Source organism: Hydra viridissima, unplaced genomic scaffold, assembly GCF_058129835.1.
Source record: "Hydra viridissima isolate aposymbiotic clone 2 unplaced genomic scaffold, HvirCarnegie_v1 scaffold_11, whole genome shotgun sequence".
NCBI classification, from domain to species: domain Eukaryota; kingdom Metazoa; phylum Cnidaria; class Hydrozoa; order Anthoathecata; family Hydridae; genus Hydra; species Hydra viridissima.
In genome coordinates this window covers 3,359,816-3,379,081 of record NW_028324310.1, presented here as the reverse complement: position 1 = coordinate 3,379,081, position 19,266 = coordinate 3,359,816, and the positions used below count along the sequence as shown (strand labels likewise).

The 19,266-nt window shown below is 28.6% G+C and overlaps 2 protein-coding genes and 1 pseudogene across 3 annotated transcripts in view; 2 read left to right on the top strand and 1 right to left on the bottom strand.

Annotated features, from left to right (window-relative positions):
* Nucleotides 1–291: 291 nt before the first annotated feature.
* LOC149881745 (uncharacterized) lies at nt 292–1,526 on the bottom strand (annotated as a pseudogene).
* Nucleotides 1,527–2,945: 1,419 nt separating this feature from the next.
* Nucleotides 2,946–19,266, top strand: part of LOC145191148 (UDP-glucose:glycoprotein glucosyltransferase 1-like) — a 421,900-nt gene continuing 405,579 nt past the window's right edge. The window contains exon 1 of the mRNA XM_090066751.1: nt 2,946–2,981. The gene's annotated coding sequence lies outside the window, so the exon portion shown is untranslated. The remainder of the gene's footprint in view (nt 2,982–19,266) is intronic.
* LOC149881744 (uncharacterized) lies at nt 14,939–17,761 on the top strand. Of its 2 annotated transcripts, XM_090066758.1 has the most exons (10): nt 14,939–15,156; nt 15,243–15,374; nt 15,539–15,670; nt 15,775–15,807; nt 15,958–16,080; nt 16,160–16,304; nt 16,579–16,747; nt 17,051–17,115; nt 17,304–17,395; nt 17,518–17,761. In XM_090066758.1, the coding sequence occupies exons 2-10, from the start codon at nt 15,338–15,340 to the stop codon at nt 17,667–17,669; spliced, it is 948 nt and encodes a 315-aa protein (XP_089922884.1). In that variant the 5' UTR covers nt 14,939–15,156; nt 15,243–15,337; the 3' UTR covers nt 17,670–17,761. The 2 variants fall into 2 exon arrangements, 1 of the variants encoding a protein (XP_089922884.1); XR_016444990.1 differs by lacking the exons at nt 14,939–15,156; nt 16,160–16,304 and adding an exon at nt 16,425–16,484 and having other exon boundaries at nt 15,244–15,342.

The window sequence follows — 19,266 nt, the reverse complement described above, 5'->3', positions numbered from 1 at the left end:
GATATATTTATCAAATATATTGGAAATAAATTTAACTTAACATAGATTTAAAATCTTCTGCACCTAAAAAACTGAGCTGTTTAACCTAAATAAGAGTTTGGCAAAATAATTATACAAAAATAAATATTTTCACTTTTAATTTATATGGATTATAAAGTTTTACATATGGATAAAGATTTACCAAATCCAGTCAAACACAATTATCCTCTAAACATTTGATAAAATCCTCATACTCTCCAAGAGTGTCTAATTTCTTGATTGCTAAATTACTATGGGGTTGTTTGTTTATAGCTAAAATGAGCTCCTGGTTTTCAAGAACCTTTGAAACCATCTTGAGCATCATGTGCTGGTATTCTAAATTATATGAAGAAAATGAAAAAAGAAATATACAGAATGCAAAACATTTATTAACACATTTTCAAAATTATTTACAAGTATTATTCTTATACCTAAAAAAAAATCCAAATGTGAGTACAAACACTCTCCACATTTTACTTACTGCAAATAAAAAAATCTAGAAAATGTTAAAGAGCTTACTTGCAACTTCCATAGGAAACTTATTTTTAAGTAACTTCTCGGGTCCAAGTGCTTCATTCATGGTTTTTTCTTGTATGTCTGTTTTCTGAAGCTTTTTGTTTGGTTCTAATGTATGAGGTATAACTAAAGCAAAAAAAAAATTATATATATAAATAAAAAAAGTTATATTTTTAATCTACAACAGATCTTTTTTAAAAATTAGTACTTTGTTATTATTAATACCTTTTTTTCTTATTTCAGGCTTTAGCTCCTCAAGACCACAAAAGTTGATGGGTAAGAGGAGGGGGGAACTTACAATTTTTTAGTTTAGAGTCTATAAAAAAAAATTATATATATAAAAAAATTTGATTGTTCCATTTCAGTTGATTGTGAAAGTAAAAAAAAGTGAGGCAAAAATTAAGTTAACAATAAAAGAATATTCCAACTTTAATGAACAAAAAATATGGTAGAAAATTCAAAAGTAATGCATTCATAATGCACCAGAAAATGAAGGTGATTGTTCCTCTGTAGTTGAATGTAGAGGTAAAAAAGTGTCAGCTTAAAATAAGAATTCAGTAATAGTGTAGATTAAAAATATATAAATTCTAATTTTGAAAAAATTTAAAATTAAGAGACAAAGTGTACCAGTACACAGATTAGATTGTTTGGAAGTAGATCCAGATGACAAATTAGAGTCAAAAGACCTTTTTAATAGTTTTTTCAACACAGATTTAAAAACTGGCAGAGGCAAAGGAAAAGCAGGTAACTCTAAAACATTATAGTTTTATTATTTATTTTTCTTTTAGTATTTATACAAACATATTAATTTACAATATAGATTTGACATTAAACAAATAAAAATAAATAATTAACGTAAAAATAATTAAATTTAAATATACCATAAACATTACTTTTCACTTTAAAGGTATCTTTGGAAACACAAATATCTATTTCATCTTCTTCCTCTGCTGCTGTGGTGTAACAATATTCTTTTAGTTCCTCCATATTATCTAAATGAATCAAAGCTCTTGTAAATCCAATATATAAATCAGATATTTTGCCAGCACATACATAATGGCAAAATATCTGATGTTTATATTGGATTTATAGAGCTATAATATATATATATATATATATATGTATATATATAAATGTATATATATATATACATATACTTTTATAAATATAAATATATAAATATACATTTATATTTATGTATGCTTGTATATATATATGTACATCTTTATAAGTATATATATGCGTATATATGTTATCTATATATATGTATATCTGCATGTATATATTTATATATATATATATATATGTATGTAAATATATATATATATATATATATATATATATATATATATATGTAAATATATATATATATATATATATATATATATATATATATGTATGTAAATATATATATATATGTAAATATATATATGTAAATATATATATGTAAATATATATATATATATATATATATATATATAGGCGCTACTCCACTTTCTCCCCCCCCCTAATTTTATGATTGATTCTGATAGAGAATTTTATGCTGATTAAGAATCGTATAAAAACATGGGTCTCAAAATCAACGGAAAGTGCTCTAATCTGATGTTGAAAGTACAAAAATATACCACAAATCGCTAATATTCGCCATCTTGAATTCACTAACTTTACGGTTGATATTGTTTTTAACCGCAAAACATTGCCAGCCTGGTTTTTACTATAAGGAATTTTTTCTGGTTTAATATAGATAGCGATTCCACGGCTCAACGAAAAACATCTGACGTTTGACAAAAAACACGAAATTTTCTTTTTATTTTCTTTTCTCTTTTTATAACAACTATTTATTTATGTTTTTTTGAAGAATAGATTCTAAGGATTTGTATACAGAAATTATGTATATATATATCTATATTCCTTCGCATATTTTATGACGTTTTTTATTTTTATTTTCGCGACGTAAGAATCATTGTATATGTTTATTTGAATTATAAAAAAATCGTCTGGAATGGCTAATATAGACGCGTAAGTTCTTTCTAGAGCTATCAGGCAGACGATCGAGTTATAAAGTTATAAAACGTGTCGCTCTTGCGAAATTGCGATTCCTTCTTATGAAATTTAGTTTTGTAACAGAATTTACGATTATTTTTTCGGTTATTTTTTTTTTTTTTGTTATTAAAGAAAAAAATTAATTGGAAAGACAAACTTTCATGGAGTAATAAAAAAGGGCTTTCTGACGCGATAAGAGTAAATGCCATTGAATTTCATTACCTGGTAAGAGAAAAAAAATGCGGTCAATACACCTGATTATGAAACTTAACGCACCGGTTCTTTGTTCTTTTATTCGAAATCTTTTATATAAAAAATAAAAACCAGGCTGTTGATACTTTGAAAGGATAACTTTTAAACAAAAAAAAATCACTTTTCAAGATGGCGAATATTAGCGATTTGTGGTATATTTTTGTACTTTCGACATCAGATTAGAGCACTTTCCGTTGATTTTGAGACCCATGTTTTTATACGATTCTTAATCAGCATAAAATTCTCTATCAGAATCAATCATAAAATTAGGGGGGGGGAGAAAGTGGAGTAGCGCCATATATATATATATATATATATATATATATATATATATATATATATATATATATATATATATATATATATATATATATATATATATATATATATACATATATATCTATATATACCTTAGCATAAAAAATCTTCAACTTTATAATTGTAATTCCGTTAGGGAAAGAGCACGAATTATCAACGGTGTTACAGATTTAACAACTTCAATAAATTTTAACTGTGAGTATGATAAAAGTATGTAAGCGGTTTTTTTATGACGATATTTGAGGGATATTTTTGGAAAACTATCCGGTATAAATGAACAAGAAAATTTGTAAAGAGAGGTTTTTTGGAGAGATAGCTATTGCCATTTTATCGATATGTTTGTTGCGAGAAAGCTAGAATGCTGGCCAATTTTAATGCCCTTATTATAATCTGTTTTTATATGCCCTTATTATATTTAGTGTCCCTCCCTAGTTTTTAAATAATAAAAACATTCATACATAAAACCTAAAAAAAACTACTTATAAATTTGCTTTTCAAATAATCTCTTGTTCCGAAATGGGTGTGTTCTAGGGTAATTGCGTCTTTTCCTTACTACTATGTTTAAGGTGTTTTTAAATTGGTTTAAGAAAGAAAAGCTAAAACCCCACCCAAATATCTCCCTGACAAAAAATTCCCCTGGAAAAAATCCCTCCCCCTCCCTCCCAAAAAACAAAAACAAAAAAAAACTTTAGTTTAAATTACAAGACTGCCTCCCAACGTCCTAACCGTCAGTTGTTGTGTGTACTATTTCGTGCATGTTCTCCCTAACAGCCAGTCTATATATGAACACTCCGCTGCACTAATTCTAAAAAAATCAGTCGATAAAACAAAAATAAAAAAACAACAAATAAATTTAAAAATTCACTCATTAAAAATGGTATCAGGAAAAAAGCTGATACGATGATATCTATCTAACTCTATAAAAAGAACTATTAAGGCATTTTTCCTGGGAAGTTTTTTTCAGGAGGATATTTTTCTTGATACTTTCTGAATTCCATACGTTCCGTCATTGAAATTTTTCAAAAAGATACCTGTTCCAGCCTAAGACTAGTAAAATATTTCCATTTTCGGCCAGGAATTTAACTTTCTTTTTAAACCAGGGTCTAAGTATGGTTTCAAAGCAAATGCGAAATTCTTCCGGAGCAAGGAATGGTTTGAATTGCCAATATAATCATGGATCGGAGTCGATTATTGATACTTTAAGGGTGGACAGGGAAAAAATATCTAAATCCGTTCAGATCAGTTGAAAAAATCTAGACCAAAAGTAAATTTACTTTTTAACTACAGCTTACTTTTAATTGTAACTTAAAAGTAAATTTACTTACTTTTTAACTACAGCTTACTTTTAATTGTAACTTAAAGTTATTTAAAATGTAAACTTAAGTAATCAAAAGTAATTTTATATAATTTACTTTTAATAGCCATTTCATTTTAGTTATAAAATAACACCTGTCTACTTAGAAAAACTAATTATATTAGTAAATTTTATTTACATTTGATTGCAAGTAACTTTTTTATAATGTATTTTAAAAGGTTTTTTTTTTTTACAACTATGGTAATATAATTTTTTTAAAAATAACTTCTTTTTAAATGTAAAAAAAAGTTACATTTTGAGGTAAAATTATTTTATGTAATGCAATTTTAAAAAAGTAATTAACTTTTAAATGTAAAAGTAAATTACTTTTCCATGTAACTCGATGTCATTTTACATGTAAATCTAAATTAATTTTTTATATAATCTACTTTTACATAACTTACATTTAAAAGTAAATTCACCTTTCTTTTTAAAATAAAGTTAGTTTTATAAAAGTAAATTACTTTTAAAAGTGAATTTAAATTTTTTTTGAACGATTACAATTATATACGCAATTTACTCTTTCGTAAAGGCTTACTCACTTGAGTAAGTAAAAAAAAGTAAGAAAAAGAGCCATCTCTATTGTATAATAATCTCTTTTTGCTTTAGTTTCAGTGTCCTCAGAGACAACCGAGAAGAGGTTAAAAAGTTTCTTAAAGAATTAAAAAATTAACATTTTTTTAGTTTAAAATCCTCAAGTTTGCTCCTATGAATTCAAATTTCATCGTTTTCTAGGATATGAAAATTTTCCAATTTTCAAGGTGAAATATTTGAAATATTTGAAAATTGGTAAAATTACAAGTAAGTACTTTTACCCATTAAAGTCAAAATCGATACCGCGATTAAAAGTTATTAAAAAAAAAAAATTTATTAAAAAAACCATTAAAAAAAAATTAGATAACAATATCAAAAAGTTGTCTTCACTACAGTCACGTGATTCATTCTCACAAGAAGAGGAGTATTTCTTTCTTTTTTTTCGAGAAGGAATCACGTAACTTTAATGAAGAGAAATCATAATAAAACGTGCAATTTCTTTACCAGATGTTTTTAGTTGAGGTGGTTTAAACGTTTTTAATAAATACATTTAAAATTATAAAATGCATATGCAAAGAGCAAGATATAAAATTGGAAATGTATATATTACAATATGTATAAAAAAGTTGAATAACAAAATTGGGTAGTTTTTTAATTTTTACATGTTATAAAAAACTTTGATAATGCAGGAAAACATTTTTAATTTTAAGGTGGCCAATGCCTATTCAAAACATTTCTTTAATAAGGCGTTTAAATAATGAAAATTAGTCTATTCAAGTTGTAACTGATTTAAAATAAACACTTATGAAAAAATATTCAACATTTGATTTGCTTTAGGGCTTTATTTTAGGAGAAGTTTTCTCCGTAAACAAAAATTTTTTTTTTTTTTGCTTCTCTTGAGCGTTTCAGCAAATGAAATACCCTTTAGGGATGGGAGTTAAGGTTAGTTTTAGTCTAACTAAAATTAGTCGACTAACTTTTTAGTGTAATAAAATTAATCGACTAACTTTTTACTGTAATAAAATTAGTCGACTAACTTTTTACTGTAATAAAATTAGTCGACTAACTTTTTAGTCTAACTAAAACCAGTCGACTAACTTTTTAGTCTAACTAAATTTAGTCGACTAACTTTTAAGTCTAACTAAATTTAGTCGGCTGACTTTTTAGCGTAACTAAATTTAATCGACTAACTTTTTAGTCTAACTAAATTTAGTCGACTAACTTTTTAGCGTAACTTAATTTAGCCGACTAACTTTTTAGCGTAATAAAATTAAAGGACTAACTTTTTAGTCTAACTAAAATTAGTTGACTAAAACAAGATTTAGTGCTAAAATAAATTGAATAACCAATACCATGGCATTATATGAACATAATATGAATTATGACCAATAAATCAATTTAAAGGTATTCATCAAAGTTTATTGTTTTGTACGTAATATAATTTATGACAATTAGGTATAAAAATTGTTTTGTTTGTACCTAGTATTGCCCCAAATTTTCTTTTATTGATTTAAATAAAAATTGGTTTGTTAGCAGAACAACTCTGTCAAAAACAGCTGATATTTTATACCGAAAACGTAATTAGTTTTTAGCATTTTAATAATAATTTTTAAAAGAAAAACAAAATTGAGAGATGAACAAGATATATATCCAATTACACAACATAGAAACAATAAAATGACATTTATTGCCTAACTGTTTCAATCTCATTGTTTTGATTGTAAATATCTGCGTTTTTATGAGTGTAGAGCGAAATAAATTAGATGTTATTACTTCAAAAAATCATTGCAGGTATTATATAAAAAAAATCCGAAAATGCTTCTGCACATAACACACCTTTCAAAAACATGAAACCAATTTTTTTTAATAAATTGATTTCACATGTGTCTTAAAATTTAAATTCACTTTAATTAGAAATTGAAAAATCTGAACCGCTTTTCATTGAAATTTTATTAATAATAACTTAATAATAACGGGGGACTAATTAGATAAGTTTTATTACAAAATTATAGGAGTATATGTCGGAAACCTTTCACCAAAAACTTGAAAAACTCTGGAAATCGACCTTGAAAAAGTTACACTCGAGATACCACTTCCCTACTTACACGTTACAAGATTTTAAAAAAATATTTTTTGGGTAAAAGTAACAATATATTTTTCGCAAATTAAAAAGTTAGTCGACTAAACTTTGTAAGACTAAAAAGTCAACTAAATTTAGTTAGACTAAAATGTTAGTCGACTAAATAAAGTAAGACTAAAAAGTTAGTCGACTAGTTTTAGTTAGACTAAAAAGTTAGTCGACTAATTTTAGTTAGACTAAAAAGTTAATCGACTAATTTAAGTTAGACTAAAAAGTTAGTCGACTAGTTTTAGTTAGACTAAAAAGTTAGTCGACTAATTTTATTACGCTAAAAAGTTAGTACACAAATTTTAGTTAGACTAAAAAGTTAGTCGATTAATTTTAGTTAGACTAAAAAGTTAGTCGACTAAATTTGGTTAGACTAAAAAGTTAGTCGACTAGTTTTAGATAGACTAAAAAGTTAGTCGACTAAATTTAGTTAGACTAAAAAGTTAGTCGGGTAATTTTAGTTACGGTTTTCTTAGTTAAGTTAGTTACAATTTTCAGTTTTGGTCACAACACTAATACCATTGCAGATTATTTTGCTTCTTCCGCCTATATTTTTTATAAGTTAACAAGTCGGATTATTTAGAAAGTTATCACATTTGAAACTTGTTTATAAATGTGTAAATTGAATGAAAAAGTCTTTACAAAAAAATGTTTAAAAAATCCATTTTTAACACTTAAAACTAATCTTTTTGACTTCCTTTTCAAAAAAACACCATTTAAACTTCATCATTGTTTTGTGTTTGGCCGTAAAGACACTTTTTAAATAATTGTTGATGAGATAAATGTTGGTGAGATAAATGTTGATGAGATCTCAGAATGCTTTATGAGAATCTTGTGAATTTCTAATGGGAAGCTGTTTTTTTCTTTTTTAAATCTATATAATGAGTTCATATGGATTGACTCAAGAAAGCGCTAGCTTTTGTAATATTCTTAAATAAACGGTTGCTATGGGCGTTGCTAGATAAATAAACTCAACCCTTTCTACTTATAAGCTTAAATTGATCGTTTTATACCCCATTTCGACCAATGAAATTACTCCCATCATATTCTACAATGTTAGAAATTAAAGAAATTCCCATTTTCAAAAATTGCGTTTATAATTGTGGTTTCCCATTATAATACAAAACCACTTTTTACATGGAACAAGGTTTTGAATTATGGAAACTGGTTGGATTAAAAAAATATCAAATTTTAGCGTTTTTGTGGGTTTTTTTTTTCAAGTTAAAGTACTTTGCATTGATGAAAAATAAAATGGATGCAGACCCAGTGGGCACGGGACGTAATAAAGACGTCCCTTAGACGTTCAATTGGCGTCCGTCCGTCCCATTTAATTTCTGAACGTCTTTTGAACGTGTTTTTTGCGTCCAATACAAAAATTATCCAGAATCCTTTATTAATTGAACTTAAATTATTTTTCGTAGGGCTTTCTGGATAATTTTATATTAGTATGAAGCTTTGGAAATCAAATTAAAACTTTTCCAAATCAAATTCCTTATTTTAAAATTGCAAAAGAATAATATTATGGCGTATCGGATTAATGGTAATACTGCAGTTAAGCGGCGTAAAATAATTTTTAATTTTCGCTTTTAGCGCTCTCGCTCGCAGAGGCAAAAGTTCTTAAAATAATTATAAAAACCTAAGTAGATAAATTTCAAAGTAGATATCTTTTAAAAACTTTTTTGTTTAATATTTTTGTTTTTTGTTTTTATTGTTAATATTTAATTATTTTATCATTTATATTGTTAATATTTACTTATTACATTATTAATTATGTAAAGAAATTTAAATTTTTATATTTTATAATTGTATAATTTTAGTTTGTTTTAGACAAATTTCATATTACAATTATAGAATATAGGATACTACAATTATTGTTCTTGCTAAAATATTTAAAAAAAATATGTGGCTATGAAAATAGCCGTTTTATTTATCAACTACAGAGGATACTGACGAGACACACAAGATAGAAACGCCGAAAATATTGGAAACTCTTTAAATGTTTGAAGCCAGCAACGCACGTGGTTCAGCCAGGATTTCATCTTCAGCAACAATAGTTGTTGGAGCACTTGGTCTCCCACGACCAGCACATTGCATAGCCATCTAAACAATGATTTACCATGTTAACTAAGAATAACTATTTACTTAATATAAACGATTTATTCAGTGCAGAATTTATTAATAAAATTAATTTTTGTAAATATAATTATAATACAAATAATATATAACAGAAATGAAAAAATAAAAAAATTTAACAGTGACTATTACTTTTACTTATATTTTGTATGAGGCTTTTCATTTCTTTTCTTTTCTTTTTATACATTTCGAATTTTTCCATATTTCGAATTTAGTTTTCTTTTACTTTTCGCAACGTCACTTTCAGATTAATTTTTTTCATTTTCACCATCGCAGAGTTTAAGCAAGCGAAAATTAAAAATTATTTTACGCCGCTAAACTGCAGTATTACCGGATTAATAAATGGAAAGCGATAAATAAACAAATTCTTGCTAATTTAAATACTTGTAGTCAATCAATTGAGAATCATATCGGTAATGATACAAATGATACTGAAATTGATGTAGATGTTAAAAGCAATAATTTAAAATTAAGCATATCAACAAGCAGTTCTGATTATTCAAAAGAATCGGATATTGAAGAATCATGTTTTTCAGAAGGTAAACCAATTAGCGACACAGAAAGCGAGATTCCTGATAAATCTCAGAATTTACTATCTCTAAGTCAACAACTTTCAGCATGTGCTGTTCGAAATAACTGGACAAAGGCATATCTTAATGAACTACTTGAAATATTACGTAATCAAGGTTTGGACCTTCCTAAAGATGCAAGGACAATTTTAAAAACTCCAAGAGAAATAGTTATTCACAAAAAGTGTGGGGGTAGTTATGCATATTTTGGTATTATGAATATATTTTCCCACTTTGGAATAATAGAATCAGTTTTTTTGAATTTTAATATTGATGGGTAACCTTTGTTTAAATAATCAAGTAAACAATTGTGGCCAATATTAGCTTGCTTTGATTGTTTTGATATCTTCATTGTTGCCATTTACAGAGGTGAAACCAAGCCTAATTCAGTAACTGATTGCTTAATGGATTTTAATTTTGAGTTAAGGCAGTTATTACAAAATGGTTTTGTATACAATGGAAAACATATAAACGTAACTGTTAAATCATTCTTGTGTGATGCTCCAGCAAGATCATTTTTAAAAGGTATCACATCTCACGATGGTTACGACTCATGTGAAAGGTGTTCCATTCATGGAACTTGGACAGAAGGCAGAGTTGTGTTTAATGAAGAAATTGACTTCCCACCTAGAGATAATAGTATTTACTGATCATTTGGATATAAAGGTCATCAAAAAGAAATTTCTCCCCTGATTGAAATAGGTTTAAATGTTATTGAAATGTTTCCATTAGACTATATGCATCTTGTATGTTTAGGAACTGTTCGTAGACTACTACATTATTTAAAAAATGGTCCATGTGGAAAAATATCTGCATGTAAAATAAGTGAAGTTTCAACTTTACTTTTAAAATTTAATGCATACATGCCCAGCGAATTTGCTTGTCGCCCACGTGGCCTTCAAGATATGGACCGATGGAAAGCAACAGAGTTTCGTCAGTTTATTTTATGCTCTGGCCCAGTTGTTTTTCGTTTAATTTTGTCAGAAACTGCCTATATTCATTTTTTGGCATTAAGTGTTTCTGTGAGTATTCTATTACAGGACAACGACAAAATACGTTTACAATATTTAGAATATGCTCGTGAACTTATCAATAATTTTGTATATAACTGCAAATACATTTATGGGCCCACATTCACTGTTTTTAACATTCATCAACTGCTACATTTACCAGATGACTGTTTATATTATAATTGCTCATTGGATTTAATATCATGTTTTAAATTTGAAAATTTTTTGCAAAGGTTAAAAAAATCTATTCGAAATTCTGCTAATCCAATTGCTCAGGTGGCAAAGCGACAAGCTGAATTCCAAAATGCTTTTGCATCATTACCTAAGAAAACATTGTATACAAAGATATCAAACAAAAGAAAAGACAATTGTTTTTTTTTTCAAGGTAATGATGTCGCTTTTGTAAAAGAATACATAGATAGTGATTCATTTTTGTGCGATGTTGTCAAGAATAGGTACCTAGATAATTTTTATGATTTTCCAATGAATTCATAAGAGTTGAATATTGCAATCTTTCCTAATCGAAATAAAAGAAAATTAAAAAGAAAAATTCTTCAAAAAGATGATTTTCTTAGAAAGTGTGTCTGTCTACCAGAACAACGTGGTTTTGCAATATTTCCATTACTGCATGAAATTGAAAGAGTTTAGACTTTGTTTCTGTTGATTATATTTACATACATTTTTTGTTTTTGAACAAAAAAAAATTCCTGTTAATTCGCATATAAATTATATTTTATAGAATTAAACTTTTGTACTTTACATTTTTATTATTATATGTCAGAAATATTTTTAATGTTGTTCTTGTTTTATAAGATTTTACCTTTTTAAAATTAGAATTATAACTCTGGACACTTTCTACTTAACATTTTATGAAAAAATAAAATTTTAATCCATTTAAGATCTTGTGAGTATTACCTAGTTAACTTTTTATATTTGTAAAATATCTAAATGTAACATTGTATTTACCAGGCTTGCGGAGCCGCCCAATTTTTTTCACGGCTCCGCTCCGGCTCCGGCTCCCAGCAAAAACTCAGCTCCGGCTCCGGCTCCGGCTTCAGCTCCGGCTCCTCATAACGTCAATAGAAGAATAAGATTTAAAAGTATACCTCGCCGTCTATTCATAAATTTTTTAATGAATGAAAAATAAACTACTACATTTTTTTGAAGAATCAGTCCCTTTTATATACCCTTTCATTTCGTACTTGCAAATTTATGCCTTTGCCTGGTCATTTCTACAAAAATTTTTTAACTAACTTATTTAGCATCAAATTCCAAATTCAAAACGTTTTCTCTTTTTTTTTTTCTGTCAATACACACTCAAAAGTCAAATGTACTCTTTATTCATTCGAAGAAAAACCATGCTATCAATCAAATCCGATTCCATATGACTTGGCTGGACTGCTCGCTTTTTTGCTTCCGAGCACGTTCCATTCGAATTCGCATCCTTTTTCTGGGACTCATTTACTCGGATTCCTCTTCATTTTCCAAACCACTTCCAGTACTCTCGCTAGAGTCATTTCCATGAAGACCAATTCCACTCCCCTCGATTTCGAACTTCTTTTGCTCATTGAGCTTTTTCTGGATCTTCCACAGAGTGTCTTTAACAATCAATTGAAACATTGTAAAGCATTTTTAATGTTTTTAAATTTCAAGCAAATTATAATCTATCACATTCTTGCAGTGAGGAAAGTAGAATGTCAAAAAGTAAAGTTAAATGAAACAGTATTTTGAATTTCATTAAAAGTACGTAACTTCAAATTCCAATTTTCGTTTAAAAAAATAATAGATTGAAAACTGAGATAAAAATCTGTTGCTCTTCTCCAAGAAGGCATTGATATTCACATCTACAAAGACAGCAGCACAAAAAAAGGGATTATCGAACAAAAGTAATTCCCGATGCACCATTGAATCCCTGATATTCTTCCCAAAATCAGACGTCTTGAATTCACCAGAAACTAGCTCCTCCTTCAGAATTTCCTAAATGTAAATAAAGTTCCCAGGCGTGAGATCCTGACTCTGGAATTATTGAGTTGCAACTGCCGGTTTCTCGAGGATTTTTGCAAGTTTCTCTATTTGCTTCCACTCGTAATTTAGAAACGTAAAGTCACGGGTTTTAAATTCCGCTTCCAGTGTATTCAGGACATCACGCATCTTAAGAAGTTGGTTGAGCATGTTGAATGTACTGGACCATCTGGTTGCATTGTCGATTATTGCAACCTGTAAATTTGAGAAATTTGAGTAACTTTTTTTAAATTTGATTGTTTTCAACATTCGAAAACGCATAATTGACAAATGTTAAATTCAAACTCAAGTTCAGATTCTTATTAATATTCATTTAAATATTTTCATTTATTGCGATTTGCGATTATATTGTATGTACCTTTTTAGTTTTGTGTTGTTTGCAAAATTCATTTGCTTTCGACGTTCGAAAAGCTTTTGCTACATCTCAAGCTTTGCCAACCAGAGACTTAATGCCTCGTTTTTCCAAACCGTCTTTAACAGCCAGCTGCAAGGTGTGAGCACCACAACGTTGCAGATTAACGGTGCTCATGTTTTCCGATATTTCGTTGAAGTAAGGCCTCTGCTGTTCAAACACGTCGTCGTCGTCGTCAGTGATATAAGCATCCGGCAGATCACCTTCAATTTCAACCTCAAGTTCTTCTTCGATTTCGACGCCAGCAAGTTCTTTAGCAAACTCGTCAGTGACGTCACCTTCTTCATCTGTCTTTCCAAAGTCTCCAACCATTTTCACCATGTTCGACCCGTTATCAGTCGTAATTCCGAGGACATTTTCTTTTCTGATGCCATACGATTCCAGCACGCCTTCAAGAGATTCTTGGTTTTGCTATCCATGAGGAACTGCACATTGACGCCAAGAAAACTTCGATTATGTCTTGAAGCTCCGTCGACTTTCAGAAAAACCAGCTTTCCCTGTAGATTGGTTTTTAACTTAGCCCGCTTTTGTTGAGCCAAAGCCATGATTTGACTTCGAGCAGAATCCCGGTTGACTTTCAAGCCAAAATGTTTTGCCAAATCGTCAGTCAAAATCTTGATTCCTTCACTGCTGAATAGGTTAAAGGGAGCGCCGTTTTGAAGAATCGTCATGTTCATGCCTTTCTTGAAGTCCTCTTTTGAAATTGCGATGGTAACTTTGTTGAGAAAGCGATCGATGGGTGCTTGTACTTTTCTTGTCTCACTAGTCGAGCCCTGATTTCCTCCAAAAACGGATGAGGTGCGTTTCTTTTCCTTTTTGGCCTTCTCTTTCTTCAGTTTCTGCTCTCTTGCCTCAACAATTTTTGTCAAAAGAGTCGAATGTTTATTGACAAAATGGCGTTTCATGTTGGCGGTGGGTTTTTTTTTTCCGTTGCTCTTTTCCCTCGTACTGCATTTGCATGTTGCACAGCAAAGTTTGCTGACTTCCTCCCCTACACTAATCTTAACTTGACAAAAAAACACTTCGTCCTCTTCGCGATAAGCAAACCATTTCAGTTCATCATATAACCTCTCGTCTTCTACTTTATCACTCATGGTTGCAATTTTTAAATAACAGAAATAGCGGAAAAATTCCAAATATATATTCAACTTTATATAAATATTGCAGGAGAAGAAAAGAAAAATACAAGATTAATTTTGGGTCATTGAATAATTTTGAAATGAAAAAAAAATGACAGAAGATAAGAATAAATATGGCACTTCATTCATTTCACAAGAATAAGAATTTAAAAAAACAATTTAAGCAAATATATGGTGGCGGCCATTTTTTTGAGATTTATTTTTAGACTAAACTTGTAAGTGATTTTATTGTATATGAAATAATTTGTTAGAGACTTAGAGAATTTTGAGTTTTAAGTTTCTTGAATGAAGTGCAGAGGTCGCTAAAAAAATGTGTCAAAAATTAATCTAAAGTTTAAAAAAAAAAAAACTTGTTTAGTTCAAAATTTTTTTGAGAGCCGGGATCTACTAATTTTTCTCGGCTCCGGCTCCGGCTCCGGCTCCTGCAAAAAGTATCGGATCCTCGGCTCCCGGCTCCGGCTCTGGCTCCGGCTCTGCAAGCCTGGTATTTACACTTATACCTAGTGTAGTAAGTACTTATGGCTTGGTGTCGAGCTGTATGACAAGAAGATGAACTTGAGGAGGAAGGTGTTATTCCATCATGTTGGGTAGATAGTCAGTTTGTGTATTGGCCATCAAAGATAAATGTATTATCTGCTGCAAAGGAGCATGCTAAGCCTGACGCAACTTGGCAAAAGTTTAAAGTACTGAAAGTGAAGTGCTATGATGGCAAGTGATGCTTTTTTAAACTACATTCTAAATGTTTCAAAATACCTATGTAATTTATTTTCAATTTATTGTTTATTTTATTTTAGATGACAAGGAGTTATGTGAAAGTTATGAGTTTTCGTCAAATGAGGAAGTACCAACACTTGATAAGAGTGAACCCCTCAAAAAAGAGACTAAAATAATGAAGTATACTTTAAAAAAAGCAGCAAGTAGCACTTGTAAAATTAATCAAGTTTCTTTTTTTAAATGTTAAACAAAAAAACCTATAAATTGCTTTACTTACAAAAACATTCCGATAATTGTTTATAGACTTTTGATTTTTTGGCATTTCAAAAAATTAAGTTTTATGGCCATAACTTTTTAAATAAAATTATTTTGTTAGTAGCTTATCCTACTCCTTTACAATTTGAAGCTTCTCAAAAAAAATTTGAAGCTCCTCCTCCTAAACGATTAATGAAATTGAAGGTAACAGACACGGGGAAATCAACTTTAACTTCTCCTTTAAAAGATGAGTGTAAGAATATTTCTATTTAGTTCTAATTCTGTAAAAATACTTAATGAATAATTTTTATTAAGATTAGGATTTATATTTATTATTTGAAAACATTTATTTTTTAGCAACTTATCCAACTCCAAAGTGTAATGGAAAAAGTATGTATTTTTTGTAAATATTGTTTTTTGTTTTATTTAAATTAAATGGCGTTGAATTTTATTATTTAGTAACAAAATGCCTAAGGTTTTAATATGTAGTCATTTATTTATTGGCATGATTTTTGTATTTCAGTGTTTGTAAATTTTTAGTTAAAAAAGAGTTACATGAAAGTTTTAAACTTTACTCAAATGATAAGATAGAGTTTAAAATTGAACAGAGAAATAAAAATGATCAAATTAGAAATGCTTATGCAAAGAAAGCAAGTAACACCTGTAAGAGTAATATTTTATTTATGTTATATTTATTATTAAACATTTTATTTTGGGCAATAGCCTTAACATTTTTTTTAAGTAACAACTTCTCCATTTCATCCAACTCCTCCAAAATTTGAAAATTCATTAATTCAAATTGATGTTCTTTCCCCTCGAAAAAAAACGTTATTAGAGGAGCCAGTCAATCAAAAATCTTCTTTAAGTTTTTTAAAAGATAAATATAAGTATTTTTTTTCCTGTTATAGTACTGGTCTAAGAAAATTTTTAACATTATATGCTTTTGTATTTGTTTCTTTTTTCTCAAATAAAAATGTGTTACTTTTGTTAATTACTCCACAAAATAGTTCCAAAATCAACTCAGCAAGAAAAGAAGAAGGCTTCAGTTTTTCCTTTAGAAGAAGCAAGTTAGTAGATATTGAATAAAAAAAACTATGTATAAAAATTAGCATAAGAAATGTAAAGATTTTTAGTTTTAATTTTTTAATTACTTAATTACAGGCTTTCAATACAAATTATTCATTTGCTGACTGAATTGAAAAACGATGTTGCTGATATAAAAACCATGTTAAAAAATGAAATTAGTTTTGAACTTCATCAGTGTAAATCTATCCAGGAGTTTCATGATTTTGATCAATCACTTCTAGATCAAGATGTTGCAAAAAATGTGGTACATTTTTGTTATTATGTTTAAATATTTTGTTTTGATTCTTGTATATTACCATCGAAGTTGTAATTATACAAAAGTTTCTCACTTTACACATACACACATGGGTGTAATCTCATGGTTGACTAAGTGAATTACTTCTCCGCTTACCTAAACAAGCCAAGAGCAATATTTTAGGTGGATGGATAAAAAAAATGGGGTTATATCCCTGACACACAGTTACGTAATATTTGCAAAATGATCAAAACGTTTGTAAATTTTATAAAAACGTTTATCACTTATACCTGTGTTATCTTGTTAATTTAGAAACAGAAATTATCTAACATTGGCGGCTTAACATGCAGTGCTATTGCAAAGGGCATGCTTTCAAAGTAAGAAATTTTATTACAAAAAACAAATTTTTAATGCATTCACATGCACACACACACGCACACATACATACAAACACACACATTATATATATATATATATATATATATATATATATATATATATATATATATATATATATATATATATATATATATATATATATATATATATAATCTTTGCATTTTAGAGTGATGTCAAATAAAGTTATGAGTTTTTTTAATATGGCTGGAACAAATAAGCTTAGTTTCAGAATGACCAATCTGATGAAGATTCTGTGTGGTATTGAGTTATTATAATTCAGCAATTAATGCTAAAGTTTAAAGTTTTGTTAAAGATTTTTATTTTTTATGATTTTTGTCTAAAAAAATATAAATGTTATATATATACTTTTTCCGTTTAAGACTGTTTGCCTGATTTGTACAGCGAAAAAGACCTTCAAAATGCTGTTGGGAGTTTTTTTAAACATGCACCTGACAGAAAAGAGGGCAGAGGACGCCAAAAGTCGATTTTTGGATATGAACTAGAGGAAGAAGGAGATTTTTTAAATTTATGATATATATAAATTCTTTCCAAAAACATAGTAAAAAGTTCGTACTTATTGTTAATACTTATTATTGTTAATACTTATTATACTATATTGTTAAATGAATTATTATTTTCTTTCCTATTGAGAAATGGTGTGAAAACATAAATTTCAACCTTAGGAAATCAAGCAATTAAGTTATCCAACAAGTAATTGTTAACAACGTACTTACGTTGTGAATTTTCTTTTTTTTGACGTAAAAAGAGGACGTCTGAATTACGTCCTAAAAAGACGTCATTTGGCGTTGCCATTTAGAACCAATTCTGAATGTCTTAATAAAGTCGCAAAAAGACGTCTTAGTTACGTCTTAAAAAAACGTCCTAATTAAGTCCTAAAAAGACGTCATCTGGCGTTGCCATTTAGAACCGGTCCTGAACGTTCCAAAAAGACGTCTTTTCGACGTCATACAGACGTCGGCGTGTCTACTGGGGACTTCTTTCGTTTCTTTTTTACTAACCTTTTATAACCTGCAAATGAAAAAGGGGGAGATGGGAATGCTGTGCTGTGTAATTTGTCTCAGAAACTTAGTTGCAATAGTTAACTTAAGGTTTATAAGCTGTTAGTTATGGAAAAAAAAAAAAAAAATACAGCTGCTTTTACAGCTTTATTAATACTGATTAAAAAAATCTCTTAAATATAATTGAAAACAATTTTATAGCAACATCAGAAATCCATTATTTTGTAAATAAAGTATACACTTGTATAAATATATATATGCAAGATATTGGTACAATCCGTTTTACTTTTCTTAATCTCATAAAGACGTTTCTTAATTTCATAGAGTGCAATTAAAGGTTTTCACTTTGTAGTGTTTTACTATTCACTTGACATGGTCAACTTATCAAACTGATAAAGGCCAAGATCATCACCGCATCTCTTTGCATTAGTAATCAACTTTGATATCTGATTGATTGATTTAACTTGTTCTCTCAAAAACTTAGTTTCTAAGAAGTCATACAAATGGGGATCTTTGCGATTACAAACTGTTTCGCGAAGAGTTAATAATGATTCGTTTACTTTCTTTTTCCAAATTAAGTGCATCTTCTAAAGCTGGAAAGGTAGTGCTCCATTCTGTGGAAGGGGATTTTATGTCATGTAGAACAATAGTTCCACCACGCTTGTTTTGATACTTCATAAGCTGGAAAATGTGCGAAGTGAATATTTTGCAGTTAAAACAAGAAAATTAACTTTCTGTTTTTTTCTTTTTACAGCGTGAAAAGATAATCCAAATTATAATCAAAATGTAAAATAAAGGGCTTTCTCCAGCTCAATATGAAGTACAGAGCTTGAAAAATTGTTATTCTTAATTAAATTGGTGATTTTGATCGGAAAAACTTGTCTGTTTTGATATGCATGTATTTTTGACACTTACATGCAATTTTGACATTTACATGTAACTTACATGCTATAGATTTGTGGTGAATTTCCTGCGTTGGAGAAGTTTTTAATTAACGCGAATATGGTAAACACGTGAGTATAATGGTAGTAAGAATAAACTAAGTACGAGTAAAAATAAGCTAAAAAATGGTTCCCAGGTTTCCCTTTCACGAATTGTGTGTGTGTGGTT